Source organism: Myxine glutinosa, chromosome 4, assembly GCF_964187855.1.
Source record: "Myxine glutinosa chromosome 4, kmMyxGlut1.1, whole genome shotgun sequence".
In the NCBI taxonomy this organism is placed as follows: Eukaryota; Metazoa; Chordata; class Myxini; order Myxiniformes; family Myxinidae; genus Myxine; species Myxine glutinosa.
The window spans coordinates 153,026,732-153,041,729 of record NC_136264.1 but is presented as its reverse complement, the minus strand read 5'-3'; the positions used below and the strand labels follow the sequence as shown (position 1 = coordinate 153,041,729).

The 14,998-nt window shown below is 46.6% G+C and overlaps 1 protein-coding gene across 1 annotated transcript in view; it reads left to right on the top strand.

Moving 5' to 3' along the window:
* The window catches only part of LOC137425426 (AF4/FMR2 family member 3), a 232,478-nt gene that overhangs the window by 170,446 nt on the left and 47,034 nt on the right, over nucleotides 1-14,998 (top strand). The window contains exon 13 of the mRNA XM_078776641.1: nucleotides 904-2,169. Within this exon, the coding sequence (XP_078632767.1) occupies nucleotides 904-2,169 (1,266 nt within the window). The remainder of the gene's footprint in view (nucleotides 1-903; nucleotides 2,170-14,998) is intronic.

The following is a 14,998-nucleotide window of genomic DNA, read 5'->3' as shown; positions in this document are numbered from 1 at the left end:
CATTTTAATGAGTTGATGAAGAAATAATATATGATGATGCAATAATTCCCTCGAGCTTTGAAGAACGTGAAGAAAGGATGAGGGGAGGGCAGAGTTGTGGTGGGAGTGATGGGGGTGATGGGGGCAAACAGGGGACAGAGTTTTTTGTATACTGAATCGAGGCTCGTGAAAGAGCTAACATTTATTTCACAAACAAATCAACCAGACAAACAAAATATATAAAAAGAGGGGAAAGGAGATTGGTGCTTTGGGAGGGGGGGTGGGGGGTTGCGGACTTGTGGGGAGAGGGTGGAGATTTGGGGGGGGGGGGCAAAGGCTTAATATTAATAATGGGCAGCGAGGTATGACTTCCAAAATTACCATTTGTTAGTGTAGCTACAGTGTATGTGAAATCACAAATGCAGTTTATGTTCATTATTGTTACTCACGTTTAAATACTCTGCCGGTGGGTGGGAGGAGGGGGGTTGAGACCTTGGGGGGGGGCTAAGGGGGGAAGAGGAGTGAAGGACTTGAGCTTAGGGGGGGGGGGGGATTTGAAGACTTTGAGGATGGAGGGGGCTGAAGCCTTGGGGTTGGACAGGTGTAGTTGAAGATTTGCGGTTGGGGGGCAGGATTTAAGGACGGAGGTTGGGGGGCGGGTGGGGGGGGGAGAATTTAAGACTGAGTGTGGAGGGGATTGAAGCCTCGAGGTTCAGCAGGGGTAGTTGAAGACTTGCATTTTGGGGAGGGTTGGGGTGGGGGGTCATGGGGGTTGAGGGCTTGGGGTTGGGGGAGGAGATGAGGACTTGTGCTTGGGGGGGGGGGGGTGGCGGGGGGGGGGGTGTACAGTGTATGATTTGAATGTTCGAAGTATAATACTTCCTAATGGCACAATCCGTAACTCCTTGCCATTGTGCCCTCCAGCCTGAACCACCATCATCGACTAACAAGTGGCAGCTAAAGAAGTGGATGATTAAAGTGACGCCCCTGGAAGAAGGACAAGGTTCACCCTGCAAGTCTCTTTGGGACAAGGACCTATGCCTTGTGCCATCCACCATACCTGGAGAAAGTTTAACTGTTCCTACCACTCTCACCACTTTCACCACCTCTTGTATTTCCTTTGAGCAAACTGAATCTGATGCGACAAATGACCACAGGCGAAAGGTCACGTCCCAAACACAGTCAAGTGACACTCTGAGCCCTCAACGGCTTGTGGGATGGAAGCAACCTAAAGGGTACAAAATCCAGGGAGCAACAGTTCAAAGTACAAGTGATGAGCAAAAAATACAAGTGATTACACCCACCATCGGTTGTCTCTCTTCCAAGTTTACTAAACCTCAGGAAAGCTATAAGCAGCCACACACATCTCCGCACCTTTCAAAGCAATCTAGAATATTTGACCATGGAAAAGAGCAGCTATGGAAGGACCCAAAAAGGGACTGCTCTGTTTTTGAGCTACAGATGCCACACGTAAGCCATTGGAATGTACCAAAATCAGTTGGATTTGTGGATTTTGATTCATCAGAGCACTCGGAGTCAGGGTTAGATTCTGATGGTGACACCATGCCCACAAAACCTGGTGTTGCTTTGACTCGTAATTTTACCTCTAATGCCGAGGAAGAGGAAATGCATAGTCAGAGGGCTATGAGCCTGTTGTCTCCCTTGTTTCCCAACTCTCAGCTCTTGTCACCAATTCATGAAGACACACTGCCAATGGTTAGCCCGAGAAGACTTCAAAAAGCAGTTGGACTTCATGATTCCCGCACACTACTTGCTTGGCTATCCAGGACAGATATGACAGACCAAAATTCCAGCCTTCCAACACATGACCAAAATGTTTCTATACCGAAGACCACAAATGACAGTGAGAGCCATTGGCCATTGTCCAAAAACCTAGAGGGCCATAAAGTTGGAGCGAGAGCCAATGACTGCAACCAAGATAGTTCTTTAACAGCCATGAAGACAAGAGATTTGCATCCAGCAATCTCACACACTGATTCTTGGCCTCCTGAGGAGGAGAATTTGGTTGACCAACTTCTTGTTCGCTGGGACTTGGCACTCTTCTCTCATTCTAAAGAAAAAACCCCTGAGAAGCAAGACCAGGAGCATTGCATCAATCACTGTGGCAATTTGGCCTCACAGGAACTTTCAACACCAGTTATCCCACTTGCTCAAAAGCGTAAATGTAAGGTGGGTCCAAATTTCAGTCTGCTTGCCAAAAAATGTGGTCAATCTAAAATCGTAATTATAGCAAACTTGAAATGAATGTAGATAATATGCACAAATTTCTGTACAAATTTGATAAACATCAAAATTATATAGTTTCGTTTTTGGCTTTGTTTGTTTATGTGCAGTATTGCTATTGTTGTTTGGGGTTTAAGAGTCCAACAGCATGGTGCAGAGGTAGCACACGTATCTTTCAACTGTCTATCTTGGGCTTGATTGTCCGCATGACTATAAACTGTCAGATTTGTGCTTCACAGGCAATGCGTTGAATCACAAAGTGCGGTATCCCTTGAATGGATATTAAGTTGGGTGTTCCATACACGAGCAGTGCCGGGTGGATGATAGATATCCCACCATGTCTTTGGCAAATAATATGCAAGCTATTGCAGGAACCCTGGCTAAATTATAAATTTCTGCCACCTTTTGTTAAATGTCAGGCCTGTTCAAACGATTTGTGAAGGAACCTAGGCCAAAAACCCTTCCCCAGCCAACCCCTGAAAATTGTGGCAATAATTGTGGCCGTTAGAGAAGTAATAGTGTTTGAGGTTCAATGGTGCAGTAATTGGGTTGACACCCATGCCAACCCTGCCCCTTAACTCGCTCTTAGGGTGTGTTTCCATTATCCAAACCTGATGGATGGCAAAATTATATCTAAGCACCAATTTGCCACAATTTCTGCACCATTGGCCCTGAGAAGGGCAATCAGAAGCTCTGGACTCATGTCTGGTGGTCCCACAGTTACTACAATGCAGCCCAGAATGTACGAGCTGCTGCTGTGCATGTTGTATTGCAAGCTCGGGGTCTGTGCCCATTAACGTGAGTTTGCTGAATTTTCTGAACTGTAGAGTCTGTATCTGTAACAGGAGAGAGTGTTCCGGTAGGGTTTTGTTCACTGGGGTAAGCTGTTTACACTTGGCTTGCTATTTTTATGGCTTGAGGCCAAGTTATGTCATCAGATTCGAGTAAAAGTCTCTCCCTCACTTGTATTCTAGATGTATTCTCGATCAGCTGATCTCTAATCATCTCATCATGCAGTATACCAAATTCTCATCATGTGGTATATTCCTTGTGGAAGTGCTAATTCTCTCAATGTAGAAATGTATTGGGCAATTGACTCACCGGACCACTGGCCCTGCTTTTGGAATTTGAATCGAGGAATGAGGACGCTCTGAGTGGCTCTGAAATATACAGCAAGCACAGTGGTGGCTTCATCGTAGGTGGGAGCAAGGCCCGGCATCAGAAAAATGTTTTTTTGGTTTGTTTTTTATGTTGAAAGCTCCAGTCACGGACTATATACTCCTCATCGAGGCCAGACCTCCGTGTTGACCCTCCGTGCTCTGACGTGTATGAGCAAAGCATGTTTCTGTCGGCCATCCGCATCTTGCAGATCTATTGCAAGCAAATAGGTGTGAAACAGTCAACCAGGTAAAGCCAAAAATGGGGGCGGAGGGGTAATCCCTCCGCCCCCATTTTTGGCTTTATATGTGTGTATATATATATATATGTGTATATATATATATATGTGTATATATATATATGTGTATATATATATATGTGTATATATATATATATTGTTACGGACCGCGGATAAGATGTTTGTTTTTGCCGAGCGGAGGCCCCGCGTCCCTAACAGTTACCCCGACTAACCCGATTCCCGAACGTTGGCCAAATTCGCGCCACAGATATTCAATATGGAAAAGACAAAGGCGACATGGATGTGAAGAAGAAGAAGAAGACAAAAAGGTTGGAAATACTACTAAATTTATTCCTATTATTTACATGCTCAAAGTAACCAAGGAAGAAGGAAAGATAATAAAATAATATACAGAAGATTTTAGAGACACAGTGCAACGCTAGCTTATACGAGCTTAATTAAATACCCAGGGACAAAACAAACAGAACAAACTCACGTACACAAAAGGATGGAAAGGCAGGAGGTGGATGGCTGGAGGGAGAGGAAGGTCCAATGGTACTGCAGCACGATCGGCGAGTTTAACAGCCGCCGTTCCTTCGCGGCCCCGCTCAAAACTGCTGTCCAGGCCCCAAGCTGCTGTATCTGAAGCTGCTGTGGCTCTTGCTCCTGGACGTCGCGTGCTTTGCCAGGACTCGTCTGGTCCAACCACACAACTGAACCACGTGCTTGCTTCTTGCCCAACTCTCTTGCTTGGTCCAACTTTGGCGAGCAAGGCGACGAATAGCAGGCTTTGTGCTTCCCTGGATGATGATCTCAATGTTCTCTTGCTCACATGCCAGCCTCGGACTCTGTTCGGAAAAGCACCAGCTCAGGAACAAACATCGGTCCACTTGATCAGCCGTTGCTGTGTACAAAGCTTCCTTGGGTGATCTCTCTCAGTACCTTGCGCGTGCGCTTTTATAGCGCCTCCGGCGATCAAGCCGCCGGCCTTCAGGACACGCCCCTCGGTGTGCTCACCTCGGCCCTGGTTGGTCGCGCGACCCTCGGGCTCCGCCCTTGATGACGACGGGCAGGTACGCCCTTCTTCCCCGACCCGAGCACATGTTCAATGGTGGTTTTGGAGGGGATGTAATTGGCAATCGAGGCTTGGCAATGATGAAAGGGGAATGTGAAAGGAAGGGGATCTACTCTTATTTAATGCAGTGCAATGGAGTGTCATCTTAATGGAAGACAAGGCCTTACCCTAATACACATAATAAAGATATAACTATCAACCAGGGGGAAATCTATGATTGGCTGACGTGTATGCTTTATGGACTAATTAATGGGACGCCCTTTGACCTTTTTACATAACGGAGGTATTTACAAGGAATCATTACATTTTACAGAGGGTGATATTTACAACAATTTACTATACAATACAACACGATAAAAAAAACACAATCCTCATATCCGCAACACTGCACCCTCCTCCTCTTAGGCACGTCCCGGGCCTATAACTTTAACTTAGTATGACACGTAGGTGTAGTTCCCTCTACTTTTAACCTGACCCTGAGTGCGACAGTTTTAAAACATAAATAAATATGTCCCGCTGCTCCGTTGCACCCTACCTAACAGACTCACACCCACAGCTAACCGAGTTGCGGAATGGTCTTCAAACTATACACTGACGGTGGGGAGCATTATTTACAATGACGTTACTTTATTTACAAAACGCAACCCAGGACCTGTGATTGTTCTTTTGGGGGGGAGAGACAGTCTGCTCTGCATCAATGCACCATGAAAGCACCCATAAACGCACCAACACACCCTCAAGCACCAATCGGTGCACAGTCATCACTGTTCAATGAATAAAAATAAAAACAACAACCCCTAACCCTGCTGGTGGTCTCTTGCTCTTCGGCTCCCTCTGCTGGCTATTACTATTTTCCTGATGTTGTCATCTTCTTTGCTGGCGGCCTATTTGCACTATTAAAATGCACCCAACGTGTCCATTTTTATTTTCTTTATTTATGGCCCACAGGGCCGACTAGGGTGGTTCACCTGTGGGGCATCGGTGCCCTGTGGCCAAGGTCCGCCAGCAAGATTTCGGGCCTTCAGGGCCAGTTCCAGCAGAGGGGCCATGCCCCAACCCATGGGGTCCATAAGTGGTGCTCGGCCACAGACATGTGGTCCATAATGTGGTGCATCGATGCAGACAGCTGCTTCTGGGAGTTCCGGGCGCACAATGGCGGACTCACGCACGTTCCCCTCGGCGCCCAGTGGCGCTCAGGTCCTCATGTGGGAGACAAAAGGGGGAAAGACAGATGAGCGAGGGGTAAGGTCTCAAGGGTACACATCAAACAAGGCAATGCAAGGTGAAGTGCATACGGAGAGCAAAGTGAGAAAGCTCGTCCCTACCGTACATCACCCCCCCCCCCGCCCCCCACACTACCCTTGCCCTTACCCCATATTTACAAAATCTACACATTTACAAATTCGTCACTACTGTCACGTCTTCCCCATATTTCCCTGACACCAAATTCGTCTTCACAATGCCTCTAGCCAAAATTTGCCATCACCCAATTCATCATCAATCCTCATAAGGAGGGAGAGATTGAATAACAAAGCACAATGTCACACCCACGTCATGATGCGTCTCACAATCCAAACATTTGCATCAAAATAGTAAAACATGGCATGGTGTGGAGGTACGTCATCCCAGGTGAGTGGATGCAGATGGTGCGAGGAGACTTCAATCCTAACTATCCTCTAAATGACTTTAACACACTTTACACTACCCGGGGTCTTTCCCTGCCAATCCATTGGCCATCTTACACTATGGGTTCTAAAAACCAATTCCCATTGACCAAACTGTGGTGCTTCTCAATTTGGGGTCTCACTCCCCCGATTCATCTCCCGGTGCCCTTGCACAATTTCCGGGCTGGGTGGTGTAGCTCTCCCAGCAGGTCTACCCACCTGCACACCTCCACCACTGTAGTTGCCTCCGAGCTTACCTGCTCCTTACCTAACCTATCTAACTGGGGAAGGCCCCTCCTGGCTCTGTCACCCCTCGGTGCCCTCTGGCACTGGGCTACCCGGGTCCGTCCTCCGGATCCTTGGGCCCCATCCACAACAACTCTACCGGCTCCCAGAGCCCACCTGCGGCCTCACCTGGCCGACATCCTCACAGTGGTGGTGTGCCCAAACCAACTACACACACTAACAGGCTACACGCCCAGCCATTTCCACAACACTAATGCACCCATCCAAATACCATTCTTTCACCCGCACCACAGATGCCAATATCCAACCACAATTTACCTATACCCTCTACCTAACACTTACACTACCCTCCCCGGGTATTCGTGATGGGGGTCCATCCTTCCCCCATTCACACCTTCGCACCATCCACTCCACTCCACAGTTTCTACCATACTCACTCCACGACCATCCATTCCAATACTCCATATATTCCACACACCATGTATTCCACACACCTGTTGCACACCTGTGCAATCACACCTGGTGCCACCTGCACCCTCCTTCCTTCCTGGACCATTTGGTCAACACAACACACATCACCATCACTCCCTCATACACTGCTCCATACACCTGTTCAGTTGCACACCTGTGCAATCACACCTGTTCCTCACACACGGCATCATCTAATCTACCTGTTGCCCTGCTAACTTAGTGCTCCCCGTCTTCCCTTTAAACTAAGCACATACCACGTCATTATCATCCAAACTAATCTACCTGCATCCCCACTACAGGTATCATTGTCACTACCTAATCTTACCGTTACCTAAGGTCATCTTCTCTAGATCCCTACACATTATCCAAACCCTCCCTCGGCGAGCTTACACTGCCATAAACCCCATAAACCTAGTGCTCCTTTGCCCCCTCTGTGAGGGATGACAGAGCTGCCATCCCTCCACATCGGGTATCTCTCACTACCAATTTTGCTCGTCCAAATGCAACAAATCAAAAATTTGCCAATCATCTGCCAATCGTCTGCCAATCCTCACTCTGCCAATCCTCATTGCCAATCCTCAAATTTTGTTTTCCTAATTTCGGGGCCAAAACACTATCCTCATCATCATCATCACAATCCGCTTCATCTGAGCCTCGGTGCGTCATCACATCATTAAAACTCGGCTTCGCAAAGCCGAGCAATGAATTCGGGTGGTTTGGTCGCCTGTAGTTGGATCTGTCCGGCATTCACGACTCTGGGGAGGAGGCATGCTCGGGCCGAGGTTCCACGCATCATCGCGGCTTGGTACCTTGCGGTCCCGGGCCCGATGGCTGAGGCTCGCCCGGTCGGAACCCCGTCCCCGCGAGGGGGCACCGTTCCGCTTCCTCCCACTCGCCCTTGAACCGGACCAGTCGCCTCGCCCGACAAGGCCCGGACTCGACCGTGCGGGGCGGGGCCAAGCCCGAATCGGCAATGACGCTTCGAAGAGAAGCGACGCAGCATTGATCCGCGCCGGGCCTGGCATCCAACAAAGCGCACCGCGCCCCGAGTGCTCGCATCGGCTATCCGTCGCCCTAAACGCTACCCCGTCCAACGTCGATGCTTTACTCGCATGCCCACACGCACATGCGACCCTTTTGACACTCACAAAACCCGGCGTTCCAACGCCGTCCGTCCATTCCACCAACGCACTCCCTGTTACGCACCACACCTCTCGCGCACACTCGCCGTTCGCACACTCCCTTAACACACCTCGCGCACCGTCTTGCGCACTCTCCCTTGGTACGTACTCCGTACCACTCACCATGGGCGTGCACCCTTGCATCCACCCACTACCGCGCTCCGATGTGCTCCCTCGCACCCGCGCCACGACCAACTCAGGTGTGCTTCCTCGCACACGTTCCACCACCACCTTACTCTCCGTGTCACACTCACCCTCGCACGTACACTCCGTATTGCTCTCACTCCCTGTGTCACACTCCGTACACCCCGACGTGCATTCTCGCTCGCACTCGGTTTCACACTCGCGCTTCGTAACACGCTCACCCCTTGACGCACACTTTTTTTCCACACGCGTGGTGTTTCCACTCACACCGGACCCTTCACCAACGCCCGGGTGCCATATTGACCCCAATCGCGCGACTATTCTCTTCGCGCCAAACCCCCTTTTACAAAATCTCCCGGCACCACATGCAGCCCGTCTCACCTTCGGGTTCTTCTTCCTCCCTGCACCAACACCTGCAAATCTTTATAAGGATTAATGAGCACAGCTTCGTGATGTGAGCACGGACTTTGTACAGTTTCCATTCCTTCCTCCGATTCCTGGGCTACCTCCGTCGTCTCTTCAATTTTAATTATACCCACTACTGCTTTTTCTTTATTCCCCTCGACGACCGCTGGCTTTAATAAAACACCCTTTTCTACCTCAGCGGTCGCCGGCTGCTCCATACCCCGGGTCGCGATCTCTTTCTCCGTCATTTTACCCGCGCTTTTCTCCGCCTCGCTCAACCAGCGCTTCTCGACCCGCGTTACCTCCTCGTGCACCCCTGGGACCCTCTCGCCCATCCTGCGATCCATGATCTCCCCACATTCGTCTATTTTTGCCATTAATTGGTCCATAAAAAATCGCATGTACCCTGGTATCTCGGGCTCGGCTGCTGTGACCACGGGTGCGGCTAAATTTGGTGCCGCTGTAATCACGTGCGCAAAGGTGCCATTTTGCACGCCTGAAACCTCCTCAACCACCTCCTCATTGTTCTCCTCCACCATTTCTTCCCTCCGGTCCTGAGTTACCCCTAACCTCTCTTCCAGCTCACCCACCTGCATCCGATCGCCTTGACTATCCATGGCGCGATTTCAAAGTTCGGGTTTTTTTTTTTTAAACAAACCAAATTTTGGCCGCTCCAAATTTGACCATATTTTTTTTTCTAGATGTTTTTAAAATTTGGTTCGGGCCTCGTATCTCAATCCCAGACACCAATTGTTACGGACCGCGGATAAGATGTTGGTTTTGCCGAGCGGAGGCCCCGCGGCCCTAACAGTTACCCCGACTAACCCGATTCCCGAACGTTGGCCAAATTCGCGCCACAGATATTCAATATGGAAAAGACAAAGGCGACACGGATGTGAAGAAGAAGAAGAAGACAAAAAGGTTGGCAATACTACTAAATTTATTCCTATTATTTACATGCTCAAAGTAACCAAGGAAGAAGGAAAGATAATAAAATAATATACAGAAGATTTTAGAGAGACAGTGCAACACTAGCTTATACGAGCTTAATTAAATACCCAGGGACAAAACAAACAGAACAAACTCACATACACAAAAGGATGGAAAGGCAGGAGGTGGATTGCTGGAGGGAGAGGAAGGTCCAATGGTACTGCAGCACGATCGGCGCGTTTAACAGCCGCCGTTCCTTCGCGGCCCCGCTCAAAACTGCCGTCCAGGCCCCAAGCTGCTGTATCTGAAGCTGCTGTGGCTGTTGCTCCTGGACGTCGCGTGCTTTGCCAGGACTCGTCTGGTCCAACCACACAACTGAACCACGTGCTTGCTTCTTGCCCAACTCTCTTGCTTGGTCCAACTTTGGCGAGCAAGGCGACGAATAGCAAGCTTTGTGCTTCCCTGGATGATGATCTCAATGTTCTCTTGCTCACATGCCAGCCTCGGACTCTGTTCGGAAAAACACCAGCTCAGGAACAAACATCGGTCCACTTGATCAGCCGTTGCTGTGTACAAAGCTTCCTTGGGTGATCTCTCTCAGTACCTTGCGCGTGCGCTTTTATAGCGCCTCCGGCGATCAAGCCGCCGGCCCTCAGGACACGCCCCTCGGTGTGCTCACCTCGGCCCTGGTTGGTCGCGCGACCCTCGGGCTCCGCCCTTGATGACGACGGGCGGGTATGCCCTTCTTCCCCGACCCGAGCACATGTTCAATGGTGGTTTTGGAGGGGATGTAATTGGCAATCGAGGCTTGGCAATGATGAAAGGGGAATGTGAAAGGAAGGGGATCTACTCTTATTTAATGCAGTGCAATGGAGTGTCATCTTAATGGAAGACAAGGCCTTACCCTAATACACATAATAAAGATATAACTATCAACCAGGGGGAAATCTATGATTGGCTGACGTGTATGCTTTATGGACTAATTATGGGACGCCCTTTGACCTTTTTACATAACGGAGGTATTTACAAGGAATCATTACATTTTACAGAGCGTGATATTTTCAACAATTTACTATACAATACAACACAATAAAAAAAACACAATCCTCATATCCACAACAATATATATATATGTATATATATATACATATATATACACACACACACACACACACACACACACACACACACACACACACACACACACACACACACACACACACACACACAGTCATGTGAAAAAGTAAGTACACCCCATGTAAAGTTTTGACTTTTTCAACATATTTCAACATACAGCTATTTGATCTTCATTTCAACAATATTGACAGATAAGGTGATATAATATAACAAATATCATGAAACATTTACATTTTGTAGTCCATTGTGTAATTTAAATTAACATAAATGCAAATTTCGCATGTGGAAAAAGTAAGTACACCCTTGGCTCTAATAGGTGGTATTGCCCCCTTTGGCAGAAACAACCTCAAGTAGGCGTTTCTTATAACTTTCTACCAGTCTCTGACATCGACTGGGAGAAATTTTTGCCCACTCCTCCATGCAGAATTCTTTCAGCTGTGCGATGTTTGAGGGGTTTCTTGCATGCACAGCTCGTTTCAAATCCTCCCACAACATCTCGATGGGATTTAGATCCGGGCTTTGACTTGGCCATTCCAGAACCCTCCATTTCTTTCTTCTTTAGCCATTCCTTGGTGGATTTACTGGTATGTTTGGGGTCAATGCCATTTGCACGGTCCACCTTCGGTTGAGCTTCAACTTTCCGACAGATGGCCTCACATTATCCTCAAGCACCCTCTGATACAATGAAGAATTCATAATGGATTCTATGATGGTGAGATGCCCAGGCCCTGATGCAGCAAAGCTGCCCCAAACTAAAATATTTCCACCACCATGCTTTACAGTTGGTATCAGGTTCTTGTGGTCAAATGCTGTCTTTGGTTTTTCCAAACATGTCTTCTAGTACTGTGGCCAAATAGCTCTACCTTTGACTCATCTGTCCAGAGCACATTGTTCCAGAAGTGCTGGTCTTTGCCTCGGTGTTCATTGGCAAACTTTAGTCTTGCCCTGATGGTCTTTCTGGACAGCAAAGGTTTCCTCCTGGCACACCTCCCATGTAGATCAAATTTGTGCAGCCTCTTTCTAATGGTAGACTCGTGAACTTTGACATCAACAGTGGCAAGAGCTACCTGTAGGTCCCGTGATGACATTCTGGGGTTCTTAGAGACCTCTTTCAGCATCTTGCGATCTGCTCTCGGGCTGAACTTGATGGGGCGGCCTGGCCTGAACAAGTTGGCAGTTGTTTGGAATCTTCTCCACTTGTAGATGATCTTCCGGACAGTCGAATGATTGATTTCAAATTGTTTGGAGATCTTTTTAAATCCCTTCCCAGCCTCGTAGGCATCTATAACCTTCTTTCTGAAGGCCTCAGAGAGCTCGTTTGATCGAGGCATGGTGACGCCGCACACTTCAACAACAAAGAGCAAACCAAACGAAATGTCTGAGGTTTAAATAAGACAGGTTCCTCCAAGATCCTCTCTAACGATGTTCTAATCATTTGCACCTGAGCTGGTGCACCTGATTCTAATTTTAGGTATTTGAAGTAGTGATAAATGTAGGGGTGTACTTACTTTTTGCACATGCGAAATTTGTATTTATGCTCATTTAAATTATACAATGGACGACAAAATGTAAATGTTTCATGATATTTGTTATATTATATCACCTTTATCTATCAATATTGTTGAAATGAAGATCAAATAGCTGTATGTTGAAATATGTTGAAAAGTCAAAACTTTACATGGGGTGTACTTACTTTTTCACGTGACTGTCTATATATATATATATATATATATATATATATATATATATATACAGTATATATATATATATATATATATATATATATATATATATATATATATATATATATATATATATATATATATATATATATATATATATATATATATATATATATATATATATATATATATATAGTAAAAAGCCTGTCAAAATGACAGGTTGGAACAGTTTATTTGATGGTGCAGTTTATTTTGAAGCCTGGGCATAGTGTCAGATGTTCTTGTTTCTTCTTCATTTGTTAGACATCCTACAGACGTAAATGATCACTCGGTTTACTCAGCACTTTGCACATCACGTGCAGCGAATTTCACCTCCCTGTGCCAAGCGAATTTCACCTCCCTGTGCCTTGTATTTATTGTGATTTTAAAAACCGCTTCTGTACACCGAGCTTGAGGCTCAGTTTGCAAGCCACCATCTATAATTCCAATGTAAGAGACATAATTACTCTTCTTTTGGGTCTTTGGAGTCCTCAGGGTCTTTTGTGTCCTCTAGGTCATTTGGGTGGTCAGGGTCTTTTGCGTCCTCAGGATATTTTGGGTCCTTGTTGTCTTTTGTGTTCTCTGGGTCATTTGGGTCTTCGGGGTCTTTTGTGTCATGTGGGTCTTCAGCATCTTCAGGGTCTTTTGTGTCGTTTGGGTCTTCTGGTCCCTCAGCGTCTTTTGGGTCATTTGAGTCTTTTAGATCCTCTGGATCTTTGGGGTCCTCACGTCTTTTCGGTCCTCTGGATATTTGGGCTATTTAAGGGTCTTTAGGGTATATGAGGGTCTTTGGGGTATGTAAGGGTTTTCGGTGTAATTTTGCTCTTTGGGCTCTACTGGGTCCTCAGGGTCTTTAAGTGATTTCAGGGATTTTTCGTTCTTTTGGATTGTTTGGTTCTTTAGGGTATTTGGGGTCTTTAAGGGTCTTTGGGGTATTTTGGGTCTTCCGTGTCTTTTTGGTCATTGAGGTAGTTTGGGTCTTTGGGGTCTTTTCGGTCTCTGGGTCTATTCAACCCTTTCAGTCTTCGTGTTTTTTGGGGGGTATTTAAGGGTCTTTGGGATATTTTGAGTCTTCGGGGTATTTAAGGGTCTTCTGGGTATTTTTGGGTCTGGGTTATTTTGGGTCTTTGGGGTCTTTTGGTGTATTTTGGGTCTTTAAGGGTCTTCAGGGTTTTTGGGGTATGTTGGGTGTTTGGGGCCCATTGGGTCTTCAGGGTCTTTTAGGTCTTTTGGGGCTTCGGGGTATTTTGGGTCTTCAGAGTCCTTGGGGTTTTCTCAGTCTTTGGGATATTTTGGGTCCTCTGTCGTTTGTGTCCTTGGGGTTGTTTGGGTCTTTTGGAACCTCGGGGTCTTTTGGGTCTTCTGGGTCCTTGGGATATTTTGTGTCCTCGGAGTTTTAGGTATTTTAACCAGTGGACACAGTCATGTTCAAAGATTGCCCATTAAAACAGCACTCAAATCCGCTATTCAAAGCCTTTAAAACCTACCCTTATGAAGGGGACACACACACACACACACACACACACACACACACACACACACACACACACACACACACACAATTAATTGTACAGTATCGGTTGTTCCTAAACTTAAATAATTTAAAGGATTGTTGTAAATGATGTTAATTTTACAACCTCCCATATTCAACTTTATTTAAATTGTAAACCTCAAACATAGTTTCTCCACCTGAAGCAAGAACCTTAACCTGTAAGCAATTGACTAGTTTCCCGACTGCATGGATCATCAGCTGGGCACCGTTCTTCCTCGAGGTTTCAATCCTTTGAGCCCAGGACCTCTCCAAACGGCGGATCCACAACCTCGATCATGGATCCACATCAATAGATGGTACATCAGTAGATCCACAACCTCAGTTGCGTCCAGGCAGTCAGTCAACCCATCAATGCAACATCACCAACATATTGCATCGCACATTTGCTACAGGTCAATAGGTAAACTACAGACTTGGCATTTAATATGGAATATATTTTTTGTGGGGGTGAACTTACTTTTCAAGATGTCTTAGAACCAAAAGTTCATTGGAATTATGTTGAAATTATTCTAGATTTTGTTAATGTGACCTTTGAAAGAAACAGAAACCATCTTTGACATTTCGAAACAAATAAATTGATCCTTGAAAGTGATGTAAACTGATATCGAACTCAATTCATGGACAGCACTGTGTTAAACTTCTGTACGTTTTCCAGAAGTATCTCTATTTTGCACATTAGCCAAAAAATATTTTAACAAAAACAAAAGTTAAATTACGACTGGGATTACGGACAGTAAAATTACAGTTCAGACTTCGTGTAACCCCCACGAGCATTCAGGAGAGCACGTACACGTTGAGGCATGCTGTTCAGGAGATTTGCCAAGGTTTGGAAAGGAATCGCTTGCCATGCAGT